Source organism: Oncorhynchus keta, chromosome 1 (assembly GCF_023373465.1).
Source record: "Oncorhynchus keta strain PuntledgeMale-10-30-2019 chromosome 1, Oket_V2, whole genome shotgun sequence".
NCBI classification, from domain to species: domain Eukaryota; kingdom Metazoa; phylum Chordata; class Actinopteri; order Salmoniformes; family Salmonidae; genus Oncorhynchus; species Oncorhynchus keta.
In genome coordinates this window covers 58459930-58487264 of record NC_068421.1, presented here as the reverse complement: position 1 = coordinate 58487264, position 27335 = coordinate 58459930, and the positions used below count along the sequence as shown (strand labels likewise).

At 42.4% G+C, this 27335-nt stretch overlaps 1 protein-coding gene across 2 annotated transcripts; it reads right to left on the bottom strand.

The window, feature by feature from the left end:
- Window positions 1-6151: 6151 nt before the first annotated feature.
- On the bottom strand, window positions 6152-13580 carry nr2c2ap (nuclear receptor 2C2-associated protein). 2 transcript variants are annotated; one of them, XM_052529313.1, is made up of 5 exons: window positions 13283-13580; window positions 11219-11309; window positions 9925-10030; window positions 9684-9751; window positions 6152-6981 (listed from the first exon to the last, which is right to left on the bottom strand). In XM_052529313.1, exons 1-5 carry the CDS (start codon window positions 13318-13320, stop codon window positions 6859-6861), a joined length of 426 nt encoding a protein of 141 aa, XP_052385273.1. In that variant the 5' UTR covers window positions 13321-13580; the 3' UTR covers window positions 6152-6858. The 2 variants fall into 2 exon arrangements, with proteins under 2 accessions (XP_052385273.1, XP_052385276.1); XM_052529316.1 differs by lacking the exon at window positions 13283-13580 and adding an exon at window positions 12815-12978.
- Between the last annotated feature and the right edge of the window lie 13755 nt (window positions 13581-27335).

Below are 27335 nucleotides of genomic sequence, written 5' to 3'. Positions count from 1 at the left end.
GAAATATGCTAAAACGGATGTTTTGAGATGTTGCTTCAATATATCTACATAACTTTCCGTCCTCATGATGCCATCTATTTTGTGAAGTGCACCAGTCCCTCCTGCGGCAAAGCACCCCCACAACATTATGCTGCCACCCCCGTGCTTCATGGTTGGGATGGTGTTCTTCGGCTTGCAAACTTCCCCCTTTTTCCTCCAAACATAACCATGGTCATTATGGCCAAACAGTTCTATTTTTGTTTCATCAGACCAGAGGACATTTCTCCAAAAAGTACCATCTTTGTCCACATGTGCAGTTGCAAACCGTAGTCTGGCATTTTGATGGCGGTTTTGGAGAAGTGGCTTCTTCCATGTTCACAAGGGCCTTTGCTGTTGTTCTGGGATTGATTTGCACTTTTCTCACCAAAGTACATTCATCTCTAGGAGACAGAATGTGTCTCCTTCCTGAGCGGTATGACGGCTGCGTGGTTCCATGGTGTTTATACTTGCATACTATTGTTTGTACATATGAACATGGTACCTTCAGGCATTTGGAAATTGTTCCCAAGGATGAACCAGACTTGTGGAGGTCTACAATTTGTGGAGGTGTGGAGGTCTAGGCTGATTTCCTTTTATTTTCCCATGATGTCAAGCAGAGGCACTGAGTTTGAAGGTAGGCCTTGAAATACATCCACAGGTACACCTCAAATTGACTCAAATTATGTCAATTAGCCTATCAGAAGCTCCTAAAGCCATTAAGTAATTTTTTGTAAATTTCCAAGCTGTTTAAAGACACTGTCAACTTAGTGTATGTCAACTTCTGACCCACTGGAATTGTGATACAGTGAATTATAAGTGAAATAATCTGTCTGAAAACAATTGTTGGAAAAATGACATGTGTCATGCAGAAAGTAGATGTCCTAACCGACTTGCCAAAACTATAGTTTGTCAACAAGAAATTTGTGGAGTGGTTGAAAAACGATTTTTTAATGACTCCAACCTAAGTGTATGTAAATTTCTGACTTCAACTGTATGTAATGAACCAACACTGAATAAGTAGGAACTAACCTTCGTAGGTTATGGCTTCCTTTGTGTCAGAAAGAAAGTATTGGTTGTACCCAAATTGACAATTCCAAAAATTGCCAAAATGGAGCGTGGTTTATAGCGAAATCAAATTGTTTTAAATTAAGTTTTGTTTTCAAATACATTTTTTGGGAATAAAACATTTTGTGCTCTTTTACAAAATATTTGATAGCAAAACATTTTATTTTATTTTGAAGCATCGTTTTTGCTTTCAGATCAAATTTTTTTGATTGAAAATAAAAAAGTTTTGCTCGTCAAAAATACACAAATGTACCTCCATATCATATAACAATTTGCCTGTGAATAACCAGATCTTCATATAAATTTGCTATGCAGAATTCTTTCCGCACAACCGAAGTTGCTGCCATATCCCGCCAGCACGCCCACAAGCGAGCCACTTGGGCGGAGAATGACGCATGGAAGTGGGTGAGGAATGAGATGGGAGTAACAATTTGTTGCAAGTTGAGGAGGGGGCTAATAGCTGAATAGACTATTCAACCTTTACTAAAGAATAGTCTAATAGCCAAGCTAGGTGTGGAAAAAAACCTCCTATACAGACCAGATTTGCCCTAACGACCAAGGAGGAGTTAGAGCACTGATTATGCTTTTGGGTCCCAATGTACTACTGTGTCTCGGACAATGAATGGGCAATATAAACCAAATATATTGGTCATACTTAATACTATATGGTCATACTTATAATTGTACACAACTTCAAATGAAACAAGCAGGTAGCAGGTTTCGAACCCTCAACCTCCTTGCCTGAAGTCCAGCTCGCTATCGACTTTGCACCAAAAGCATGCTTAATCCACAGAGTCGATGGAGCACGTCCTCGCGGTAGCTTTCTACTCAATGTAATAAAGTAATGACTTTTCAAATAATATAGCTAGGTTTACCAAAGCTATGTATGGTTAAGACAGGTATCGTTAGCTAACTAGCTACTTAACGAAGCTGTTTAGCTACCGTAGCTAGCTAATGTGCAGCCAGCTAAAGTTACTAGCGAGCTGGCTTGCTAACGTTAGTTAAAGTATTCGCTAATGACCTCTTTTAACATGAAGTTGAATCTCCTGGTCCTCCATTTTATATGCTATACTGTATACAGTACCAGTCACGTTTGGACACACCTACTCATTCCAGGGTTTTTCTTTATTTTTACTATTTTTCTAATTTGTAGAATAATAGTGGAGACATAAAAACTATGAAATAACATATATGGAATCAAATAGTAACCAAAAAATGTGAGATTCTTCAAAGTAGCCACCATTTTCCTTGATGACAGCTTTGCACAGTCTTGGTATTCACTCAACCAACTTCATGAGGTAGTCACCTGAAATGCATTTCAATTAACAGGTGTGCCTTGTGAAAAGTTAATTTGTGAAATTTCTTTCCACAGTTTTGAAAATTAAGCCAAACAGTGAGATAATCAGAATATAGAGCATTTGTTCCATATTTTTTCTTCTGCTGGCCAGAGATTATGGTCATATATATTTCGATGTTGATTCAAGTGACCATGGATGGTACAGATGGTGATGAGATACCAGATCTTGCAGCCAGTATACACATGGTCTCAGGTGATGGCCTAGCAGTGGAATCCAGTACCTTACATGTCTACCAGGGGAGTCCAGAGTACAGGTTAAATGGTATGACCGTCAGTCCTACAACAACATATGTTGGTTCTAAACGCTCTATAGGATTTCTCATACAGTAATCACACTTGTCAATTTGTCTACAATAAAGGGCTGCACCATTTTCAGTTTGCCTAAATTGTCAAATGATTATAGGCATTATGCAATCTCTGTATTGCTCCTTGCTACCAGAGAACATGGATTTGGATGCGAGTTTGTTAATACTCCAACTCCCCCATTAATAGGCAGCGTGGGAACGAGGTCACAGTCCGACCAGCTACTTCAAATGAAATAAAATAAAATCTTATTGGTCACATACACATATTTAGCAGGTGTTATTGCGGGTGTTCGAAGTGTTCCTAACTCCAACAGTGAAGTAGTATCTAACAATTCTAATTGAGACGGTAAGAATGGCTGTCTAAACTCAGAAAAAAAACAAACAAGCAAAATACCTTAAAACACTGCTGTGTATACACACTCATTCATAAATCAATACGTAACGCACTGTTACAGGAATGGCCCAAAATGACCCCTCTGTAGTTTTCTTTACTGTAGGCTTACTATATTAGTATATAACTGAGGGAGATTGAAATATTATGCATATTACTTGGTATAATATATGGATAACTAAATGTACATAACACTGACCCTTTTTACTGATGTCTGATCTGTTTTGTCCATCCATCAGCTAGCTGCTCAGGGGGAGGTCTCAGGTGGCTACAAACCTGAGAAAAGGTGAGAAATATCCACTGACCAATGGTGCAAAGACTACAATTTGCCCGACTTGTGTAGCATGGTACAATCAGCATGATCACTATGACTTGTGTGCAGTGTCCTGAGTAATAATATACTGATCAAAAATAAACTTAACACACAACAATTCCAAAGATTTTACTGAGCTAGAGTTGAAATCAGTCAATTTAAATAAGTTAATTAGGCCCTAATCTATGGATTTCACAGTTGGTCACAGATACTGTAAAAAAAAAAATAGGGTCGTGGATCAGAAAACCAGTCAGTCAGTATCTGGTGTGACCACCATTTGCTTCATCCAGCACAACACATCTCCTTCGCATAGAGTTGATCAGGCTGTTGATTGTAGCCTGTGGAATGTTGTCCCACTCCTCTTCAATGGCGGTGCGAAGTTGCTGGATATTGGCAGGAACTGGAACATGCTGTCGTACACGTTCATCCAGAGCATCCCAAACATGCTCAATTTTTAATTTTATTTTATTTTTTCACCTTTATTTAACCAGGTAGGCTAGTTGAGAACAAGTTCTCATTTGCAACTGCGACCTGGCCAAGATAAAGCATAGCAGTGTGAACAGACAACACAGAGTTACACATGGAGTAAACAATTAACAAGTCAATAACACGGTAGAAAAAAAGGGGAGTCTATATACAATGTGTGCAAAAGGCATGAGGAGGTAGGCGAATAATTACAATATTGCAGATTAACACTGGAGTGATAAATGATCAGATGATCATGTACAGGTAGAGATATTGGTGTGCAAAAGAGCAGAAAAGTAAATAAATAAAAACTGTGGGGATGAGGTAGGTGACAATGGGTGGGCTATTTACCAATAGATTATGTACAGCTGCAGCGATCGGTTAGCTGCTCAGATAGCTGATGTTTGAAGTTGGTGAGGGAGATAAGTCTCCAACTTCAGCGATTTTTTGCAATTCGTTCCAGTCACAGGCAGCAGAGTACTGGAACGAAAGGCGGCCGAATGAGGTGTTGGCTTTAGGGATGATCAGTGCGATACACCTGCTGGAGCGCGTGCTACGGATGGGTGTAGCCATCGTGACCAGTGAACTGAGATAAGGCGGAGCTTTACCTAGCATGGCCTTGTAGATGACCTGGAGCCAGTGGGTCTGGCGACGAATATGTAGCGAGGGCCAGCCGACTAGAGCATACAAGTCGCAGTGGTGGGTAGTATAAGGTGCTTTAGTGACAAAACGGATGGCACTGTAATAAACTGCATCCAGTTTGCTGAGTAGAGTGTTGGAAGCAATTTTGTAGATGACATCGCCGAAGTCGAGGATCGGTAGGATAGTCAGTTTTACTAGGGTAAGTTTGGCAGAGTGAGTGAAGGAGGCTTTGTTGCGGAATAGAAAGCCGACTCTTGATTTGATTTTCGATTGGAGATGTTTGATATGGGTCTGGAAGGAGAGTTTGCAGTCTAGCCAGACACCTAGGTACTTATAGGTGTCCACATATTCAAGGTCGGAACCATCCAGTGTGGTGATGCTAGTCGGGCATGCGGGTGCGCCAGCGATCGGTTGAAAAGCATGCATTTGGTTTTACTAGCGTTTAAGAGCAGTTGGAGGCCACGGAAGGAGTGTTGTATGGCATTGAAGCTTGTTTGGAGGTTAGATAGCACAGTGTCCAATGACGGGCCGAAAGTATATAGAATGGTGTCGTCTGCGTAGAGGTGGATCAGGGAATCGCCTGCAGCAAGACCAACATCATTGATATATACAGAGAAAAGAGTCGGCCCGAGAATTGAACCCTGTGTCACCCCCATAGAGACTGCCAGAGGACCGGACAGCATGCCCTCCGATTTGACACACTGAACTCTGTCTGCAAAGTAATTGGTGAACCAGGCAAGGCAGTCATCCGGAAAACCGAGGCTACTGAGTCTGCCGATAAGAATCCGGTGATTGACAGAGTCGAAAGCCTTGGCAAGGTCGATGAAGACGGCTGCACAGTACTGTCTTTTATCGATGGCGGTTATGATGTCGTTTAGTACCTTAAGTGTGGCTGAGGTGCACCTGTAACCGGCTCGGAAACCAGATTGCATAGCGGAGAAGGTACGGTGGGATTCGAGATGGTCAGTGACCTGTTTGTTGACTTGGCTTTCGAAGACCTCAGATAGGCAGGGCAGAATGGATATAGGTTTGTAACAGTTTGGGTCCAGGGTGTCTCCCCCTTTCAATGGGTGACATGTCTAGTTAGTATGCAGGCCATGGAAGAACTGGGACATCTTCAGCTTCCAGGAATTGTATACAGATCCTTGTGACATGGGGCTGTGTATTATCATGCTGAAACATGAGGTGATGGCGGCGGATAAATGGCACGACATTGGACCTTAGGATCTCGTCAGCAGCATTTGGAGAGAAAGCCATGGTGGATTGCCTCCTGGAAAACACCAGGGACATTTCTAGACACGTTCATTGAATTCAATGGTTAGTCATATACTGGGTGGTGATTGACTGTAACCTGTCTGTTATGTCCTTGTGTAGTGTGTCTTAGGAGGCAGATCCTAGTGCTATAGCATGGGATCGGGAGAGTGCCTTGACCCTGGCCAGCTCTGGAGGCCATGCAGTCATAGTGAAATATCTTCTCCAACATGCAATAGATATTAATGCTTATGACTGTGTGGGTTGTAAATTATATAATTAAATGGTGTAAATAACTGCCCCAGGACTCTTGATTCCTTCAGAAATAACACACATTCTATTAATGGATGTCTGTCATGTTTAATAAGAATGGTGGTACTCCTCTACGCTGTTTGCGGGAACCACATAAGCTATGCCAAGGCCCTCTTAGGTATGATGCTTCATACCCCTGCACACGATAAATTAATTGAAATGAAGGTCATTTCCAAAACCAAAGTACATTAGTCATCTCAGTGGCACAAATAAACATGGTAATGTGATTTGAATTCAGATAGAAGGGGCAGACATGAACATTGAGGCAGATTCCAGATTCCATCAGACACAAAAAGGTAAGCACCCTCTCAAATGTTTTGTATATTAAGGACATTTGTGTATTTTTTTTAACGACAATCATACTAAGTTTAAATAACTATTTCAAAAAATGAAGTGATTGTAAACCAATAAAAACAAATTGCTTAAGAATTTTACAATGTTCATTTGGAATGGCAAATCAAATAAGGCACAAGAACATGTCAATAGGCATGTGGTTACGTGACCTTAAAGCCTGTAAAGCTGCAATAACAAATCCAGATTCAGAGTCCTCCTTTATCCCCTTGTTGTTTCTGTGATGCAAGCAGGTGACCAACTAAAAATGTCCTCACCAAAAATAGTCATATGGTTCCCATTCCAACGTTCATGTGGGTGGTACAGTCTTCCAGCAGTCATGTTATTCAATGTTACTACACCCTCTTTCCCTATAGGTCTCGCTCTCTCTCATGCAGAAACAAAAACGTCACAAAGATCTTTCCCCCAGGACATCCAAGGAGTAAACAATTATTCGCCCAAAAAAGTCAGCACTGTTCTCAAACACTATTTTTAGCCTGTGCACCATGTGGGCCTCCTGAATGGGAAAGCTGTGGGTGTGGAGTTAAGAACCAGATAAGTAGAACTGCAGTGGACAATATTGTTTGAAAGCTGTTTTGTGTACTCTATGTAACATTAAAATCAACATTTCTGTATTACAGTATCCAGTGCCAGGCATAACTTTTCTGTACTATTACAACTTGCATTTCTGCAACTATTACAAGACTAGTTGTAATAGCTTGTACATTAGGCTACCTCACGCTTAGTATGGCCACATTTACAAATACCAAATGCGGGACAAAGGGATCATTTTGCAGGACATTCGCGGCTGTGTAGCCTAAATGAATAGATTGAGTGGGTGTGTCAAAAGGAGTGGGTGTATGGAAAGTGAATCAACTAATTGGGCAGATTTGTTGCCACTCAAGACCGTTTTGCGTTGCTGATTGGGCTGCACGACGAGTCGATTATCCAGCGAGCGACTATCACGTCGCGGCGGTAGCTAACGTAGCCATTTTTTTTCTCCCACATGATTTAATTTCAAGTAGGATAGCAGCCTACACAAGAAATAACTAATATTGATAACCATCTAGATGTCAACTTGATACATACAGTCTACTACTCAATGAAGAGGGCATGGATGGCAACAACACCGAGAAACAGTGCCCTTCGCTCCCGCTTGACAAGCGCTGCTGTACGGCAATGGCGTGGGAACTACCTACCTTGTAGCCAAATATGAGGGGGGCAGTTACAGTAAGCACACACATACAACACATGAAGCAACAGTACACCCATAATCAATAATTTTAATAAAGAAATAAACAATTGTCAGTTTTATAACTGAAAATGTTTGTGCAAAACTAACAGTGAAATACAACTCATCCTCTGGCTTAAAAACAGACGTCCAAACTCTCGTGGTATGGTAGCTCAATGTACGGAAAGTTGCGTGGTCAGAGAGAGAGAGAAAAAAAGGCTAAACCTAAAGCAGCCTGCTTGACACGCCCACTACTTTCCTTTTGACACACCCACAAGCCCATTCTCCAGTCATATTGGGATGCAGCTACCCCCTTCTCAGTTTAGCTGGAGTTTAGACTGAAAAGATATGACACTGGCATACGTCTCACGGTGCGCTTAATATCAGAACTCAACAACGATTGAAGAAGTGTTTGATTGAAGAAGTGTTTAACATCGCCAGTAGCGTTGCAAGTGTTGCAGTTCTTGATACAAACAGGTGTGCGTGGCACCTACCTCCCTCCATACCCCGTTGAAAGGCGCTTAAATATTGCCTTGAAAAAGTATTCAGACCCCTTGGATTGTTTAACATTTTGTGTTACAAAGTGGGATTAAAATGAATTGTAATTTTTTTTGTCACCAATCTACACAAAATACTGTAAAAGTGGAAGATTTATTTTAATTCATCGTAAAAAATGAACTAAAATACAGTCGTAGCATAAGTATTCTGCTCCCTTAGTCAATACATGTTAGAAACACATTTGGCAGTGATTAAAGCTGTGAGTCTTCTTGAGTAAGTCTCTAAAAGCTGTTTGTACACCTGGATTGTGCAATATTTGCCCTAATATATATTATATATATATACTATTTGTTATTTCAAGCTCTGTCAAGATGTTGGGGATCATGGCTAGACAGCTATTTTCAAGTTTTGCCTTGTCATGCAGATTTAAGTCAAAATTGTAACTTGGCCACTCAGGAAACTTCACTGTCTTGTGGGTAAGCAACTCCACTGTAGATTTGGCCTTGTGTTGTAGGTTATTCTCCTACTGAAAGGTGAATTACTCTCCTAGTGTCTGTTGTAAAAGCAGACTGAAGCAGGTTCTCCTCTAGGATTTTCCCTGTGCCTAGCTCCATTTGATTTCTTTGTTACCTGGAAAAACACCCCAGTATTTGCTGATGTCAAGCATACCCACACCACCATGCTTGAAACTAGGAAGCTGATCTGTTGTGTTGGATTTCTTCCAAACATAAGGCTTAGCGTTTAGGCGAAAATATTTATTCCTTTGCCATGTTGTGTTGTAGTATTACTTTAGTGCATAGTTGCATACAAGATTCATGTTTTGTCATATTTTTATTCTGTATATTTGTACTCTTCTTTTCACTCTGTCATTTAGTCACTACAATGTTGTTGATCCATCCTCAGTTCTCCCATCACAGCCATTGAACTCTGTCGTGGTTTAAAATCACCAATGGCCTCAGTAACATCCCTGAGCAGTTTCATTCCTGTCCTGCAGTTCAGAAGAATGACTATCTGTAATGGTAGTTTAATACATAATCCACAGCATAATTATTATCTTGACCATGCTTAAAGAGATATTCAATGTCTGATTTGTTATCGTTACCCATCTACCAATCACTGCCCTTCTTTATGAGGCTTTCAAAAAGCTCCCGGGTCTTTATAGTTGAATCTTTGCTTGAAATGTAAAACTTGACTGAGGGACTTTACAGATTTATATGTATAGGTGACAGAGGAAGGGCTAGTCATTCAAAAATCATGTCAACCACTATTATTTCACAGATTACATGTCATTTATTATGTGATTTGTTAAGACACATTTGTCTAAACAAAGGGGCTGAATACTGATGCATCTGCTATATTGGAGTTATCGACATGTGTATTATAATTTTTTTTCACTGACAGTATTTTGTGTAGATTGTTGCCAAAAAAAAAATTATTCCACTTTGTACCAATAAAATGGGAACAAATAAAAGGGGTCTGACATTTAATAATACATTGAAGGATATTTGTAGTGAGCTGTTGTCTTCAGGGTAAAAATGTGTGATTTTTGCCAATTCTCCAGCTTTTGGGCTTCCTGAGGGGAAAACAAGTAGAGACATTTTCAGGATTGTTGACATGGACAGTCTGTCTCTTTTTAAAAACATATATGTTATTAAAGCATAGTATGACAATGTTATAATATAAATCATTTCAAATCACAACTTCATTGTGATACACTGACTAAAAGAGTGTGTGTGTTTGTATTACCTTCCAATCTGCATGTTTTTCCTGAAAAGCCTCCTTGGAACTGCACCTTCAATTCAGACACTCTGACGGGCTGTGGGAATTCAAGAGTAACCCACTGAAAATCACCCTGTAAAAAGGGAAAGTAGTGACAGTGTTATAGGGTAGCCAGAATATGGTCCTTTGTAGCTCAAATGGTTGAGCATGACTGTATGTCACATATTATTATTATGATGATATTAATTGTTTCAACCAGAGCTTAGCAATAAGTACATCTTTCCCTAAAACTCAAAAGGCTCGGCTGCCATAATGTGGGCACCGCAGAGCCGGCACGGCATATGACAACAGAAAAAATACACCTCAATACAGGGATTAAAAATGTATCTAGGCAAGTCAGTTAAGAACTAATTCTTATTTACAATCACGACCTACCCCGTCCAAACTTTAACACGGGGCCAATTGCGTGCCGCCCTATGGGACTCCCAATCACAGCCTCTACCATTGAGATGCAGTGCCTTAGACTGGTGAAGATGTTGCTGTACTCCTAATTATTCCATTATCCCAACTGACAAATCGAGAATAATGAAATACTGCTGGTTTTGAATTAAACTGCCCTTTTCTTCCTCATGCTAGGCTAGCTAGGCTAAAGCAACCCATTGGATTCCATAGCAACTCAACCCAACACTACACATCGCATTTTCATGGAATCCAATGGGCTGCTTTAGGCTAGCATGAGGATGAAAATGGCAGTTTAATTCAAAACTAGCAGTACTTACATTTTCTCAATTTGTCAGTGGGGATAATTAGGGGTACAGCGATATCTTCCATCTCTGGATTGAGGTTATGTTTTTTAACCTTATCCCACACTGGCTCAACTGTGCCTATATTATGGCAGCAGAGCGTTTTGACCTGTAGGGAAAGATGTACATTGTTGAGCTTAGGTCAAAATAATTCTGGCTATCCTATGTCATAGGGTAGCTACTAGCTAGCCTCTGGCAACAGGCTTTCACCTCACTTTTGTGAGCAGAGGCTAAGGGTAGCCTAATAATAATACTAGTATTCATATCATAACCACATAGTGCATCCTAATGATCTCTCCTCCAGGTCCAGGAGTCACTACTCCCCATCAATTGAATTAGATTCATCTTGGCCTGGGATAGATCCATATACCAGTCATATACCAGTCATTTACTTTCAAATTCATGAAGGGAAGTGAACAAGTGCACACTTCGTGGGGAAGGAGGCAATAGAGGCGCACAAGAATGTGCCGATGCTGGCCCCTTTGAGGTATGCGCGGCTATATTGTGATTGTAGTTACCTGGTCAGAGTTCCAGCAAGTTTCTTCATTTGAGTCAAACATGTACTTCTTCCCAAATTGCTTGACATCTCTGTTTAAAACCGAGCTTACTCTGTCAAAAACAAAAAGATACACAGCAATTTTACAGTCATGACAACATCATGCTGCAGCAGGACTGCTACATGTTCCTTCTAGGATGTTAAAGAGAGATTTCAGCATTGAGCTTAGCTGAGGAAGCCTCGATTCCATTCTCTTCTATCGAGGCGTAGTTGATCCGAGGACCTTACATGTTCTGTTTAAAGGAAATTTGTTTCTGGATGTCAAAACAGCCACATACTCAATCTAAACTTGAATCAATTCTCAATTGCGGTATGATTCTAGAAACATAAATCCCTCTACTTTCAAATCACATCAAAATAATGATTATTTAACAGAGTTGCAGCTGACAGTATTTCCAAAGATTTATATAACTAAACCAAGAAAACGACAGGCGGTGGTCTTCCAGTGGGCAAAACAAGCAAGGAGGGGGCAGTGCTAAGCAAGAGCAAGCGAGATCCTATTGGCGCGTTATAGCGTAATCTGCATATATCCGTTAGGGAACGCCCACTTTGAAGTGAGCGTGTGCAATAACTCAATTCGCCTTTGCACTCTTTCTAAACAACACAATTTTTAAAAACACTTTTGCAAAGGGTAAAGTCTACAAACCTTAGTCCACTCTGTTCATAATAGATTCCAGTTTGTGAACATCAAACTCTATTGACATCAAATGTTTCAATGAAAATATTTGCAGATACCATCTTCTCCAACTGCCCGCCAGTGGGGTTTCTCTCACTATCATATTTGGTTTTGTCACATTGGAAAGAATTAACAAAAAAAACAGAGCAAACTAGAATGCTATTTGGCCCTACACAGAGAGTACACAGCGGCAGAATACCTGACCACTGTGACTGACCCAAAATTAAGGAAAGCTTTGACTATGTACAGACTCAGTGAGCATAGCCTTGCTATTGAGAAAGGCCGCCGTAGGCAGACATGGCTCTCAAGAGAAGACAGGCTATGTGCTCACTGCCCACAAAATGAGGTGGAAACTGAGCTGCACTTCCTAACCTCCTGCCCAATGTATGACCATATTAGAGAGACATATTTCCCCTCAGATTACACAGACCCACAAAGAATTCGAAAACAAATCCAATTTTGAAAAACTCCCATACCATTTGTACATTGTTAAAACACTGTATATATATATAATATGACATTTGTAATGTCTTTATTGTTTTGAAACTTCTGTATGTGTGATGTTTACTGTTAATTGTTATTGTTTATTTCACTTTATATATTCACTTTATATATTATCTACCTCACTTGCTTTGGCAATGCTAACACATGTTTCCCATGCCAATAAAGCCCTTGAATTGAAATTGAAAACGCCAAGCGGATGCTTCACACTATTTCTCAGTTACAACGCCTTTGTGGCGTCTGTCTTCCGACACCGGTGTTAGGAGCCGCAGTTGGCAAAACTCCCCCATACAGAAGAAGCCTTCATCGAATGACTATGTGATATGATGGGACTGAGAAGCTGGCAACAACTTTGGATCAGTCGATTCTGAGAACACTTACATGTACAACTGCGGTCCTTCCGCGGGGTTCATTTGGACGTTTTTATTAAAAGTATGACTTTTTCCTCTTGTTGTTCATACTATATAAAAAATATTCAATTGGCCCATGCACATTCGCACCGAGTTGAGCGCCACAAATGAGGAAAAAGTCGGAGGTTCGATTCGATAAAAGTAACCTATTAAGTATGATTTTGAGCACTCCGCGGAAGGACCGCAGTTGTACAGGAAGGACCTTTTTACAAGAATAGTCTGATGGGGACATTGTAGCTAATCCTGTTATCAAAACTCAATTCGCCTCGATATACGAGATCCGAGTTCAGCAAAATGTCAGACGCTTATTTGGGGGGGCTAACACAAACACGTTTATTTTTCACTGTTAATCGAATGTGGCAACAAATATAAAGGTATAACATTGGATATCTTGTCCGCACACAGTGTGTTAAAATGCCAAACTAACACGTTTTCTTACCTGCTCTGTGTTTCACTGCAAATCAATGAAGACGCCATGTCTGATCTCACAACTGAGGGCAAATTGCCGTATTGTAATAGAGATTAAGCTCTTCTATGTACGACGGTACTGGCAAAGGACTTCAACACGATTAACCCGTTCTCCACTAGATGGCAATCGTGTTCCTTTCTTTTTTTCATATCTCATCCATGGCGCTTATATCAAAGACAATACAGTATGATCGGCTAAAACTGATTCTACAATAGAAATCCCTGATCGCAGTTGTAGTCGACGTTGGCGAGCAAAGCTCATGCGTAGAAACGGTCGTCTCGCGCAGAACTGCGCATGTGCACGCCGTCAAATCATAGGCTCACCTTTCACATAATGATGTTTTTGACAAATGAAAACGTGTCAGTTTGTCACTTTCACGAGGTTGGAATAATAACATGTTCAACTACTTAAGACATTGGCTCGAATATACGCTGTCCCTTTATATTTTGAGAATATTAACAATTTAGGAAGAATTGTTCACTACTCTCAATGATTTCTCAAACCATGACCTGGTCTGTTATACAAGCGGTCTCGGAAGTCTTGCGATGTTGCAACTTCTGGGTTTATAAACTCTGTGGAAAAGATGTTACAAGGTCAGCGCTAAAGGACATCCTCCTTTTAAAAAAAAGCTGCAAGCCTGTCAAGTAATCTAAAGTTTCAAAACAAGCATTTCAGTTTGCCACTATCTATTGCTAACTTGTAGGCCCAGGTCAAATCTTAAAGGCTGTGACAGTTAAACACAGGCAGTTAAAATCAAATGTATTTATAAAGCCCTTATTACAGTAGATGTCACAAAGGGTTTATACAGAAACCCAGCCTAAAACCTCAAACAGCAAGCAATGCAGATGTAGAAGCACGGTGGCTAGTGTAACAGTATAATTTTAAACCGTCCCCTCGCCCATACCCGGGCGCGAACCAGGGACCTTCTGCACACATCGACAACAGCCACCCTCGAAGCATCGTTACCCATCGCTCCACAAAAGCCACGGCCCTTGCAGAGCAAGGGGAACTACTACTTCAAGGTCTCAGAGCAAGTGACGTAACCAATTGAAACGCTATTTAGCGCTCACCGCTAACTAAGCTAGCCGTTTCACATCCGTTACACTCACCCCCCTTTTGACCTTCCTCCTTTTTCCGCAGCAACCAGTAATCCGGGTCAGCAGCATCAATGTAACAGTATAACTTTAGACCGTCCCCTCGCCCATACCCGGGCGCGAACCAGGGACTTTCTGCACACATCAACAACAGTCACCCACGAAGCATCGTTACCCATCGCTCCACAAAAGCCGCGGCCCTTGCAGAGCAAGGGGAACTACTACTTCAAGGTCTCAGAGCAAGTGACGTAACCGATTGAAACACTATTTAGCGCTCACCGCTAACTAAGCTAGCCGTTTCACATCCGTTACACTAGGAATAACTCCCTAGAAAGGCAGGAACCTAGGAAGAAAGGAACCAGAGTGGAACCAGGCTCTGAAGGGTGGCCAGTCCTCTTCTGGCAGTGCCGGGTGGAGATTATAAGAGTACATGGCCATTAAGGCCAGATTGTTCGTCAAGATGTTCAAACTTTTGCAGATGACCAGCAGGGTCAAATAATAATCACAGTGGTTGTAGAGAGTGCAACAGGTCAGTAAATGTCAGTTCGCTTTTCATAGCCAAGTATTTAGAGATCGAGACAGCAGGTGCGGTCTTGCTTTGGCAATGTTAACATATGTTTCCCATGCCAATAAAGCTCTTGAATTTAATTGAATTGGAGTTGAAAACAGCAGGTCTGGGACAATGTAGCACATCCGGTTAACAGGTTAGGCTTCCATAGCCGCAGGCAGAAGAGTTGAAACTGGATCAGCAGCACGACCAGGCTGACTGGGGACAGGCAGGAGTCATCAGACCAGGTAGTCCTGAGGCATGGTCCTAGGGCTCAGGTCCTCCGGGAGGGAAGGGAGAGAGAGAATTAGAGGCAGCATACTTAAATTCACTCAGGACACCAGATAAGACAGGAGAATTACACCAGATATAACAGACAGACCCCAGCCCTCCGGCACATAGACTATTGCAGCATAGATACTGGAGGCTGAGACAGGGGGGGTTGGAGGACACTGTGGCCCCGTCCAACGATAACCCCGGACAGGGCCAACCAGGCAGGATATAACCCCACCCACTTTGCCAAAGCACAGCCGCCACACCACTCGAGGGATATTAACAGACCACCAACTTACTACCCTAAGACAAGCCTGAGTATAGCCCACAAAGATCTCCTCCACCGCCCGAGCCCAAGGGGGAGCAAGACCTGACAGGAAGATCACGTCAGTGACTCAACACACTCAAGTCGAGTATAGCGCACCACGTGACGCACCCCTCCTAAAAATGGCACTAGTAAGCCAGTGATGGGGCCCCGTAATATGGTCAGAGGCAGAGAATCCCACTGGAGAGAGGGGAGCTGGCCAGGCAGAGACAGCAAGGGCGGTTCGTCATTCCAGTGCCTTGCCATTCACCTTCTCACCCCTGGGCCAGACCACACTAAATCATAGCACCTACTGCAGAGATGAGTCTTCAATAAAGACTTAAAGGTCGAGACCAAGTCTGCGTATCTCACATGGATAGGCAGACCATTCCATAAAAATGGAGCTCTATAAGAGAAAGCTCTGCCTCCAGCTGTTTGCATAGAAATTCGAGGGACAATAAGGAGGCCTGCAACTTGTGACCGTAGCGTACGTGTAGGTATTTATGGCAGGGCAAAATTGGAGAGATAGGTAGGAGCAAGTCCATGTAATGCTTTGTAGGTTAGCAGTAAAACCTTGAAATCAGGCCTAGCCTTAACAGGAACCACATGTAGAAAGGCTATCACCGGAGTAATATTATCACATTTTGGGGTTCTAATCAAGAGTTTAGCAGCCGTATTTAACAATAACTGAAGTATAATTAGTGCTTTATTTGGGTAGCTGGAGAGTAGTGCATAGCAGTATTCTAATTTAGAAGTGACAAAAGCATGGACTAGCTTTTTCAGATTTTTGCAACGTTACGAAGATGGAAAAAGCTGCGCTTGAATTATTCTTGATATGTTCGTCAAAAGAAAGATCGGGGTCCAGAGTAAGGCCGAGATCCTTCAGTTTCCAGAGGAGGCAATTTTGCGTCTTCACCATGACTAATCGAAATATAAAGCTGTGTGTCGTCTGCGTAGCAGTGAAAGTCGACGTTGTGTTTCCAAATGAAATCACCAGGAGGTAGAATATATAGTGAAAACAATAGTGGTCCTAAAATGGAACCTTGAGGAACACCGAAATGTACAATTGATTTGTCAGAGGACAAACCATCCACAGAGACAAACTGATATATTTCTGACAGATAAATTCTAAACCAGGCAATAACTTGTCCATGTAGACCAATTAGGGTTTCCAATCTCTCCAAAATAATTTGCTGATCGATGGTGTCAAAAGTGGCACCAAAGTCTAGGAGCAGGAGAACAGGTGAAGAGCCTTGGTCTGACGCCATTAAAATGTAATTTACCACCTTCAAGAGTGCAGTAACAGCTGCGCAACAGCTTTAAAAAAAATATTTAATATAGGCCAATCGTTTTTATCACATTTTCCGGGTCAAGGTCTGGCTTTTTCAAGAGGCTTTATATCTGCCACTTTTAGTGAGTTTGGTACACATCCGGAAGATGGAGAACCGTTTAATATGTTCAACATTGGAGGGCCAATCACAGGAAGTAGCTCCTTCAGTAGTTTAGTTTGAATAGGCTCCAGTATGCAGCTGGAAGGTTTAGAGGCCATGACTATTTTTGTGAATGTGTCAAAAAGACACAGGACTAAAAAATTTGAGTGTCTTCATTGATCCTGGGTCTTGGCAGTTCTGTGCAGACTCAGGACAATTGAGCTTTGGAGAAATACTCAGATTCATAGAAGAGTCTGTAATTTGCGTTCTAACGATCATGATCTTTTCATCAAAGAAGTTCAGGAATTCATCACTGTTGAAGTCAAAGCCATCCTCTCTTGGGGAATGGTGCTTTTTAGATAGCTTTACAGCAGAACCAAAACTTTTTGGGGGATTGTTCTTCTTCTCCTCAATTAGGTTGGAAAAGTAGGCTGATCAACAGTAGTGAGAGCTCTTTGATATTGTACTGTACTGTCTTTCCAAGCTAGTCGGAAAACGTACAGTTTGGTGGAGCGCCATTTCCGTTCTAATATTCTGGAAGCTTGCTTCAGGGCTTGGGTATTTTCTGTATACCAGGGAGAGAAGATCTTGTGACAAATGTTTTTAGGGGTACTACTGCATCTAGGGTTTAACGCAAGGTTAAATTTAAATCAAATTCTGAAATTTTTTCCACTAATTGGTCTTTTGACCGATCACATATCTTTTCACATCATATATTTTTCAAAGCTGATCTGATTGGTCAAAAGTTTTTAAAAAAGATCCGAATTTGGCTGCCCATTTGAAAGCAGCCTGTGTGTAGGGATCCATGTAGGGAGGCATACTATTGTATAATTCAAAGAAATTATGGTATAAAAGGTGGCAAACAGGTCAGGCTGATTGGTGACATACTGTCAATTGAGAAATGTTGTGACTAAACTTAAAATAATAAATGATATTACCAAAACGAGATAAATTACATAGAAACAAGGGGAAATACTTTAGAGCACCTTAAATGATATTATGGACAGAAAACCCAATTCATCTCCATCGTTCATTGAAGTTGATGGGTCATTTATAACAAAACCTTTTGATATAGCCAATCATTTCAATGACTATTTCACCAGTAAAGTGGACAAACTGAGAATTGAAATGACAACATTGAACAGTAAACCATCATATGTCTATTGAAGCTCTAATAATGAAAGACAAGGATTATTATTGTGTGGAAGAGGTGGAAAAACGGTTATTATCCATCAATAATGAAAAGCCACCAGGTATAGACAACCCAGATGGGAGACTATTGAGAATGCTAGCAGACTGTATTGCCACCTCTTTGCCATGTCTTTAACCAAGGCCTAAAAGAGTGTGTGTGTCAACAGGTGTGGAAGGAAGCAAAAGTAATTCCACTGCCTAAATATATTAAAGCATCCTTTGCTGGCCCATTAAGTTCTGCCTGTTCTTAGTAAACTTATGGAGAGAATTGTGTTTGAACAAATACAATACTATTTTTTAAAGAACAAGTTAACTACTGACTTTCAGCAAGCATATAGGGAAGGGCACTCAACTTGTACTGCACAGTTCAGATGATCAGATTATGATTATTAGAAAGCAAATTACTGACTCCTCTTTAAATATGCGTATTCCTTCAAAGCTCAGTTGTCCTAAGTCTGCACAACTCTGCCAGGACCTAGGATCAAGAGAGACGCTCAAGTGTTTTAGTACTATATCTCTTGACACAATGCTGAAAATAATCATGGCCTCTAAACCTTCAAGCTGCATACTGGACCCTATTCCAACTAAACTACTGAAAGAGCTGCTTCCTGTCCTTGGCCCTCCTATGTTGAACATAATAAACTGCTCTCTATCCACCGGATGTGTACCAAACTCACTAAAAGTGGCAGTAATAAAGCCTCTCTTGAAAAAGCCAAACCTTGACCCAGAAAATATAAAAAACTATCGGCCTATATCGAATCTTCCATTCCTCTCAAAAATTTTAGAAAAGGCTGTTGCGCAGCAACTCACTGCCTTCCTGAAAACAAACAATGTATACGAAATGCTTCAGTCTGGTTTTAGACCCCATCATAGCACTGAGACGGCACTTGTGAAGGTGTTAAATTACATTTTAATGGTATCGGACTGAGGCTCTGCATCTGTCCTCGTGCTCCTAGAACTTAGTGCTGCTTTTGATACCATCGATCACCACATTCTTTTGGAGAGATTGGAAACCCAAATTGGTCGACACGGACAAGTTCTGGCCTGGTTTAGATCTTATCTGTCGGAAATATATCAGTTTGTCTCTGTGAATGGTTTGTCCTCTGACAAATCAACTGTAAATTTCGGTGTCCCTCAAGGTTCCGTTTTAGGACCACTATTGTTTTCACTAAATATTTGACCTCTTGGGGATGTTATTCGAAAACATAATGTTAACTTTCACTGCTATGCGGATGACGCACAGCTGTACATTTCAATGAAACATGGTGAAGCCCCACAATTGCCCTTGCTAGAAGCATGTGTTTCAGACATAAGGAAGTGGATGGCTGCAAACTTTTTACTTTTAAACTCGGACAAAACAGAGATGCTTGTTCTAGGTCCCAAGAAACAAAGAGATCTTCTGTTGAATCTGACAATTAATCTTAATGATTGTACAGTCGTCTCAAATAAAACTGTGAAGGACCTCGGCGTTACTCTGGACCCTGATCTCTCTTTTGAAGAACATATCAAGACCATTTCAAGGACAGCTTTTTTCCTTCTACGTAACATTGCAAAAATCAGAAACTTTCTGTCCAGAAATTATGCAGAATAATTAATCCATGCTTTTGTCACTTCTAGGTTAGACTACTGCAATGCTCTACTTTCCGGCTACCCGGATAAAGCACTAAATAAACTTCAGTTAGTGCTAAATACGGCTGCTAGAATCCTGACTAGAACCAAACAATTTGATCATATTACTCCAGTGCTAGCCTCTCTACACTGGCTTCCTGTCAAAGCAAGGGCTGATTTCAAGGTTTTACTGCTAACCTACAAAGCATTACATGGGCTTGCTCCTACCAATCTCTCTGATTTGGTCCTGCCGTACATACCTACACGTACGCTACGGTCACAAGACGCAGGCCTCCTAATTGTCCCTAGAATTTCTAAGCACACAGCTGGAGGCAGGGCTTTCTCCTATAGAGCTCAATTTTTATGGAACGGTCTGCCTACCCATGTCAGAGACACAAACTCGGTCTCAACCTTTAAGTCTTTACTGAAGACTCATCTCTTCAGTGGGTCATATGATTGAGTGTAGTCTGGCCCAGGAGTGGGAAGGTGAACGGAAAGGCTCTGGAGCAACGAACCGCCCTTGCTGTCTCTGCCTGGCCAGTTCCCCTCTTTCCACTGGGATTCTCTGCCTCTAACCCTATTACAGGGGCTTAGTCACTGGCTTACTGGGGCTCTCTCATGCCGTCCCTGGAAGGGGTGCGTCACCTGAGTGGGTTGATTCACTGATGTGGTCATCCGTTCTGGGTTGGCGTCCCCCCCTTGGGTTGTGCCGTGGTGGAGATCTTTGTGGGCTATACTCAGCCTTGTCTCAGGATGGTAAGTTGGTGGTTGAAGATATCCCTCTAGTGGTGTGGGGGCTGTGCTTTGGCAAAGTGGGTGGGGTTATATCCTTCCTGTTTGGCCCTGTCCGGGGGTGTCCTCGGGTGGACCATGCCCCAGGACTACCTGACATGATGAGTCCTTGCTGTCCCCAGTCCACCTGACCGTGCTGCTGCTCCAGTTTCAACTGTTCTGCCTTATTATTATTCGACCATGCTGGTAATTTATGAACATTTGAACATCTTGGCCATGTTCTGTTATAATCTCCACCCGGCACAGCCAGAAGAGGACTGGCCACCCCACATATGCTCTCTCTAATTCTTTCTTTCTTTCTCTCTCTCAGAGGACCTGAGCCCTAGGACCATGCCCCAGGACTACCTGACATGATGACTCCTTGCTGTCCCCAGTCCACCTGACCGTGCTGCTGCTCCAGTTTCAACTGTTCTGCCTTATTATTATTCGACCATGCTGGTCATTTATGAACATTTGAACATCTTGGCCATGTTCTGTTATAATCTCCACCCGGCACAGCCAGAAGAGGACTGGCCACCCCACATAGCCTGGTTCCTCTCTAGGTTTCTTCCTAGGTTTTGGCCTTTCTAGGGAGTTTTTCCTAGCCACTGTGCTTCTACACCTGCATTGCTTGCTGTTTGGGGTTTTAGGCTGGGTTTCTGTACACCACTTTGAGATATCAGCTGATGTACGAAGGGCTATATAAATCAATTTGATTTGATCACGACTCAGGATATGACTCAGATGCAGACACAGGAGGCGGATAGTACAGTTTTTAATAATTTATTATAGCACGGGGCAAAGGGCAGGTCGAGGACCGGCAGAGGTTCGTAACCAGGTCAGAGTCAGGCAGGTACAGGATGGCGGCAGGCAGGCTCGGGGTCAGGGTAGACAGAGGTTCATAATCAGGTCAGAGTCAGGCACGTACAGGATGGCGGCAGGCAGGCTCGGGGTCAGGGTAGGCAAAAATGGTCAGAACCGGGAAAACAAACACCTGGGAAATGGGAAAGCAAGCTGGTAAGACCTGACAATACAAACTGGCAACAGACAAACAGAGAACACAGATATAAATGCTCAGGGGATAGTGGGGAAGATGGGTGACATCTGGAGCGGGTGGAGACAAGCACAAAGACAGGCTAAACCGATCAGGGTGTGACACAGACGACTGATGATTGGCTAAAATTAATGGATAATAAGATGATAGTTGGAACTCTATTGTTAGATTTCAGAGCAGCCATTGATGTTATTGATCATAATTTATTGAAAAAAACTCTACATCCCCTGCCATCACATGGTTGGAGAGTTATTTATCCAATACAACTCAGAGAGTATCCGTCAATGGAAGCTTCTCCAACATCAGATATGTACAGTGTGGTATCCCTTAGGGCAGTTGCCTTGGGCCGTTATTGTTCTATATTTTTACAAATGATTTGCCACATGTCTTACAAGACTCTACACATCAGCACATTCAGCCAGTGAGCTCACTGAGAAGCTTATCATGGAGTTAGTCAGTGTCAGAATGCGTAATTAACAACAAACGGGTCTTAAATACATCTGAAACCAAAATCATTGTAATTGGTTCAAAGCATTCCCTTAGACCTAAACCTCAACTGGTGTTGTGCATAAAAGGTTTGGCCATAGAACAAGTTGAAGAAGCTGAACTCCTAGGAGTAACATTTGATGGTCAAGCCATATCGACAAAGTTGTTGTGAAGATGGGGAGAGGTATGTCTGTTATAAAAAGATGTTCTGCATTTTTGACACAAAGATCAACTGTAGTTGTTCAGGCTTTGGTCATGTCCCATATTGATTATTGGCTGGTAATATGGTCAGGTGCAGCAAAGAAAGACCTATGGAGAAAAGAGAGATTATTTTTATTTGTCTAACGACAGCCAAGCATCGATCATCATGTCACCAGAATAAGACCCTCAATGTTTATTGGAAAGGAGCATCACGCTCATCACCATGCACTTTCACCACCCTGTGATGTTCATCATAACTTATTTCAGCTGTAGCCTAATAAACTGCATGCATTCTCAACGAGTCTTAGTGGGATCACCACACGTCATCATGTGACACCCAGTTTACTTTGATATGATGGTTAATAAATCAACATTTCTCACATAATTTACTTTACCGACACAAAAAGATCACACATTGTCTAGCATATTTAGTTTAGTCAACATTTGGAAATGTTCTGTTTCCATCAGGCCTGTCAATTAAATGTTTTACCCGACATGTACTTTACTTGCATAAAAAGGTTGGATGGACACCTGGTTACACTTTTCTTTGATTCATAAAAGTGCATTGAAATTGCTTAGGAACTGTGCACACCTTCAAGAGGTGCGTGGCCACTTGGAGACACCAGTTAGTCCTCTCACTCAAACCCTTGTCATTCTTTGGTCTTATGTACCAAACATTTTCCAGGAATGTTATGTTATGTTACTGAATGTATCCAGAGTATTTTCAGATTCTGTTATCAACAAATGAGGCAAAAAGTACAGTAAATGTTTGGATTCAGTGAACTCACCTTTTGTTCTAATACTTTTCCCATAATCTCCAAACTGTTCCCTTTCAATTGCTTCCATGGTTATGCATATGCTTTTCATATTTCTTCTGTTAGAATCATTTCAATTTATCCCTATCCATAAACGGCAATTCTCACGAGTGTAAAGGGTTAGCATAACGGCACCTGGAGGGGAAGGGGTGATAGAGGGGGCCCTGTTTTCGAAGGAGCTAATTATCACCCCAGATGGACTTCCTGCTGAGATTTGGTCATGGTGCTCCCCGCTTTGCAGATAATCAATAAGTCTGAATTACAAAACCTAATGGAGTCAAGTCTGTGTGACCATTGCCATCGGTGAGGGATGGCGGTTATAGGGGTTGGACCAGCAAAACTGCAGGAGCTTTCCCCTTCACACCTTCACCTTCACTTGCACTGCACCACAATGATTCAACAATCAAAATCAGGAATGCTTTTGATAATATGCCAATGGTCTGGCTCAAGCCAAGAACCGGGTCTGTGTGAGGGAGGGAGAAAGAGACAGAGATAGATCATTAGTGATCTAGGATGTTAATAGATAGGTGAGGTAGGTGAGGAGTGTGGCTCTGTTTACCCGTCACTGGGGAGGTAAATAAGCCTGGCCTTACGGGCCGGTTTGAAGTTTGATCTATCCCAGCTAGGGTTTACGAGCTATGGGCACTTGTGCATATTGTCCTGATGAGGAGGGTCATTAATCCTAGCTGCTTGCTGAGGGACAGAGTACTCTGCCTGGCAGGAGGAAACAGATTTAGGTCTGCAGCACCTGGCTAAATGACAAACTATCTGACAGGTTGAATGAACTAACCTTGTTTGCAGTTCTGCTTGATAGAAATCATCCAGAAGGGCTAACCTGGATGCTTTTGAAGGAATGGGGGTATTCATTGAGGCTGGTCTAAGTGTGGATTGGAAACACTCTAAGACTAAACAAATAGGTTTTACGTACCTTCTCCCATTTATATGGGAGAATGTTACCTACTCATTTTAAGTAAAGCAGTTGTGATAGCTTTTAGTTAATGATGTGGTGTGGGGGCTGTGCTTTGGCAAAGTGGGTGGGGTTATATCCTTCCTGTTTGGCCCTGTCCGGGGGTGTCCTCGGATGGGGCCACAGTGTCTCCTGTCCCCTCCTGTCTCAGCCTCCAGTATTTATGCTGCAGTAGTTTGTGTCGGGGGGCTAGGGTCAGTTTGTTATATCTGGAGTACTTCTCCTGTCCCATTCGGTGTCCTGTGTGAATCTAAGTGTGCGTTCTCTAATTCTCTCCTTCTTTCTTTCTCTCTCTCGGAGAACCTGAGCCCTAGGACCATGCCCCAGGACTACCTGACATGATGACTCCTTGCTGTCCCCAGTCCACCTGGCCATGCTGCTGCTCCAGTTTCAACTGTTCTGCCTTACTATTATTCCACCATGCTGGTTGTTACGGATACAGTTATCCTGTGTCTGTGTGTATCCTGTGTGTGTGTTTCTTTTCTCTCCTTCTCCCCTCACAGGTGAAAATCATCACTCCCCAATCAATCATCAATCAGAAGACACACCTCCTCCTATTTCCTGACCTATCACAGTTCCTTCCCCATGGTTTAAAAACCCCATCATTTGTTTGTTCTAGAGCTCAGCTCAGCTCAGCTCAGCTCAGCTCAGCTCAGCTCAGCTCAGCTCAGCTCAGCTCAGCTCAGCTCAGCTCAGCTCAGCTCAATCTCTCTGTAATGCCATGTCTGTAGGTCTCTGTGTTTCACTCTCGCTTTGTGTCTTAACCTCTCTTTTGTTTAAAGCACTTCATAGCACTTTGTCATCACCTGTGAGTATTATTTTTGGTTATGGTATTTGTTTGTTGCTGGTGGGAAAAGGGGGAAACCAAGACAAGTCGCCCATGGGCATACACTACCCGTAGGTGAACTTTGTTAAATACACTAGTTAGAACTGGGCGGACCATCCACTGTATTTTTGGTCGGGCCAAAAGGGATTCGTAACACTGGTCATTTATGAACATTTGAACATCTTGGCCATGTTCTGTTATAATCTCCACCCGGCACAGCCAGAAGAGGACTGGCCACCCCACATATGCTCTCTCTAATTCTCTCTTTCTTTCTCTCTCTCGGAGGGACCTGAGCCCTAGGACCGTGCCCCAGGACTACCTGACATGATGACTCCTTGCTGTCCCTGGTCCACCTGACTGTGCTGCTGCTCCAGTTTCAACTGTTCTGCCTTGTTATTATTCGACCATGCTGGTCATTTATGAACATTTAAACATCTTGGCCATGTTCTGTTATAATCTCCACCCGGCACAGCCAGAAGAGGACTGGCCACCCCACATAGCCTGGTTCCTCTCTAGGTTTCTTCCTAGGTTTTGGCCTTTCTAGGGAGTTTTTCCTAGCCACCGTGCTTCTACACCTGCATTGCTTGCTGTTTGGGGTTTTAGGCTGGGTTTCTGTACAGCACTTTGAGATATCAGCTGATGTACGAAGGGCTATATAAATAAATTTGATTTGATTTGATATGAAGTGAAACACAGTTGCTCAGAGGCCCAGACGCAGGTCTTTATTGAATTTGGGAAGGAAATGAGAGTGACAATGTTTTTATGCAGTCGTAAATCATTTGGTTTAGACAACATTTGGTGTGCTCTGAGGCTCCCCTTTTTAATAGAGCAGAAAATGGGGAGAAATGTAAGACACATCTGCTTGTGCCAGAGCAATTAGCCGTGTGTCTGAGTCTGTGCCGCTGTTCCTGGCAGAGCTGCTCGCTCATCTCAACTCCGAAATGTTCTGCTCCAATTTGAGTGAGGTTCTTAATTAAACCATTAAGAAGCAAAGTATTTGCACAATATACTCTGCTGCCTTCATTACAAAGCACAATCACTTGTAATTTATTCGCTTACAACTGCAATTAATGGATTTTAGGCATTCTCTGTCTTATTGTGTATATGTGCGCTTCCCTCATTTCAAAGGAGTTAGCAGGCTTACATTATTGGCCAAGGGACATTATTGGCCTAGGTGGACATGCATGCCTACAGTGCCTTTCGAAAGGCACTGTAGGCCTTTCAATTGTTTTTTTCACTCATCAATCTACACACAATACCCCATAATGACAAAGCAAAAACAGGTTTAGACATTTTGGCAAATGTATTACAAATAAAAAACAGAATTATCAAATGTACCTAAGTATTCAGACCCTTAACTCAGTTCTTTGTTGAAGTACCTTTGTCAGCGATTACAGCATCAAAACTTCTTGGGTATGACACTACAAGCTTGGCACACCTGTATTTGGGGAGTTTCTCCCATTCTTCTCTATAGATCCTCTCAATCTCTGGCAGGTTGGATGGGGAGTGCTGCTGCACAGCTATTTTCAGGTTTCTCCAGAGATGTTCGATCGGGTTCAAGTCCAGGCTCTGGCTGGGCCACTCAAGGACATTCAGAGACTTGTCGCGAAGCCACTCCTGTGTTGGCTTGGCTGTGTGCTTAGGGTCGTTGTCCTGATGGATGGTGAACCTTTGCCCCCAGTCTGAGGTCCTGAGCGCTCTGGAGCAGGTTTTCATCAAGGATCTCTCTGTACTTTGCTCCATTAATCTCTGCCTCGATCCTGACTCCCAGTCCCTGCCGCTGAAAAACATCCCCACAGCATAATTCTGCCACCAACATGCTTCACCATAGGGATGGTGGCAGGTTTCCTACAGATGTGACACTTGGCATTCAGGCCAAAGAGTTCAGTCATGGTTTCATCAGACCAGAGAATCTTGTTTATCGTGAACTGAGAGTCTTTAGGTGCCTTTTGGCAAACTCAGAGTGGACTGTCATGTGCCTTTACTCAGGAGTGGCTTCTGTCTGGACACACTACCATAAAGGCCTGATTGGTGGAGTGCTGCAGAGATGGTTGTCCTTCTGGACTGTTATCCCATCTCCACAGAGGTACTCTAGAGCTCTGTCAGAGTGACCATCGGGTTCTTGGTCACCTCCCTGACCATGGCCCTTCTCCCCAATTGCTCACTTTGGCCAGGCGGCCAGCTCTAGGAATAGTCTTGGTGGTTCAATTTTAGAAGAAGGCTGTGACGTAACTGTGGCAAACCTCTTCACGTTTATGAGCGTTTGTCACAAATTAAGTGGGAAACTGTCACCAAATCACCCCAGAATGAGAGTTCTTTCGAACAGGACAGTACCTGTGTGTTTGTTTCTCAGTCCTGGTCCACCCAGGCCGTAGACAAGGTCAAGAATAGCAGGGTTCGGTACACGAATCGGGTTCTCGGTAGGTCCAGGTCCAAACGCCAACAGGTAAGTCCAA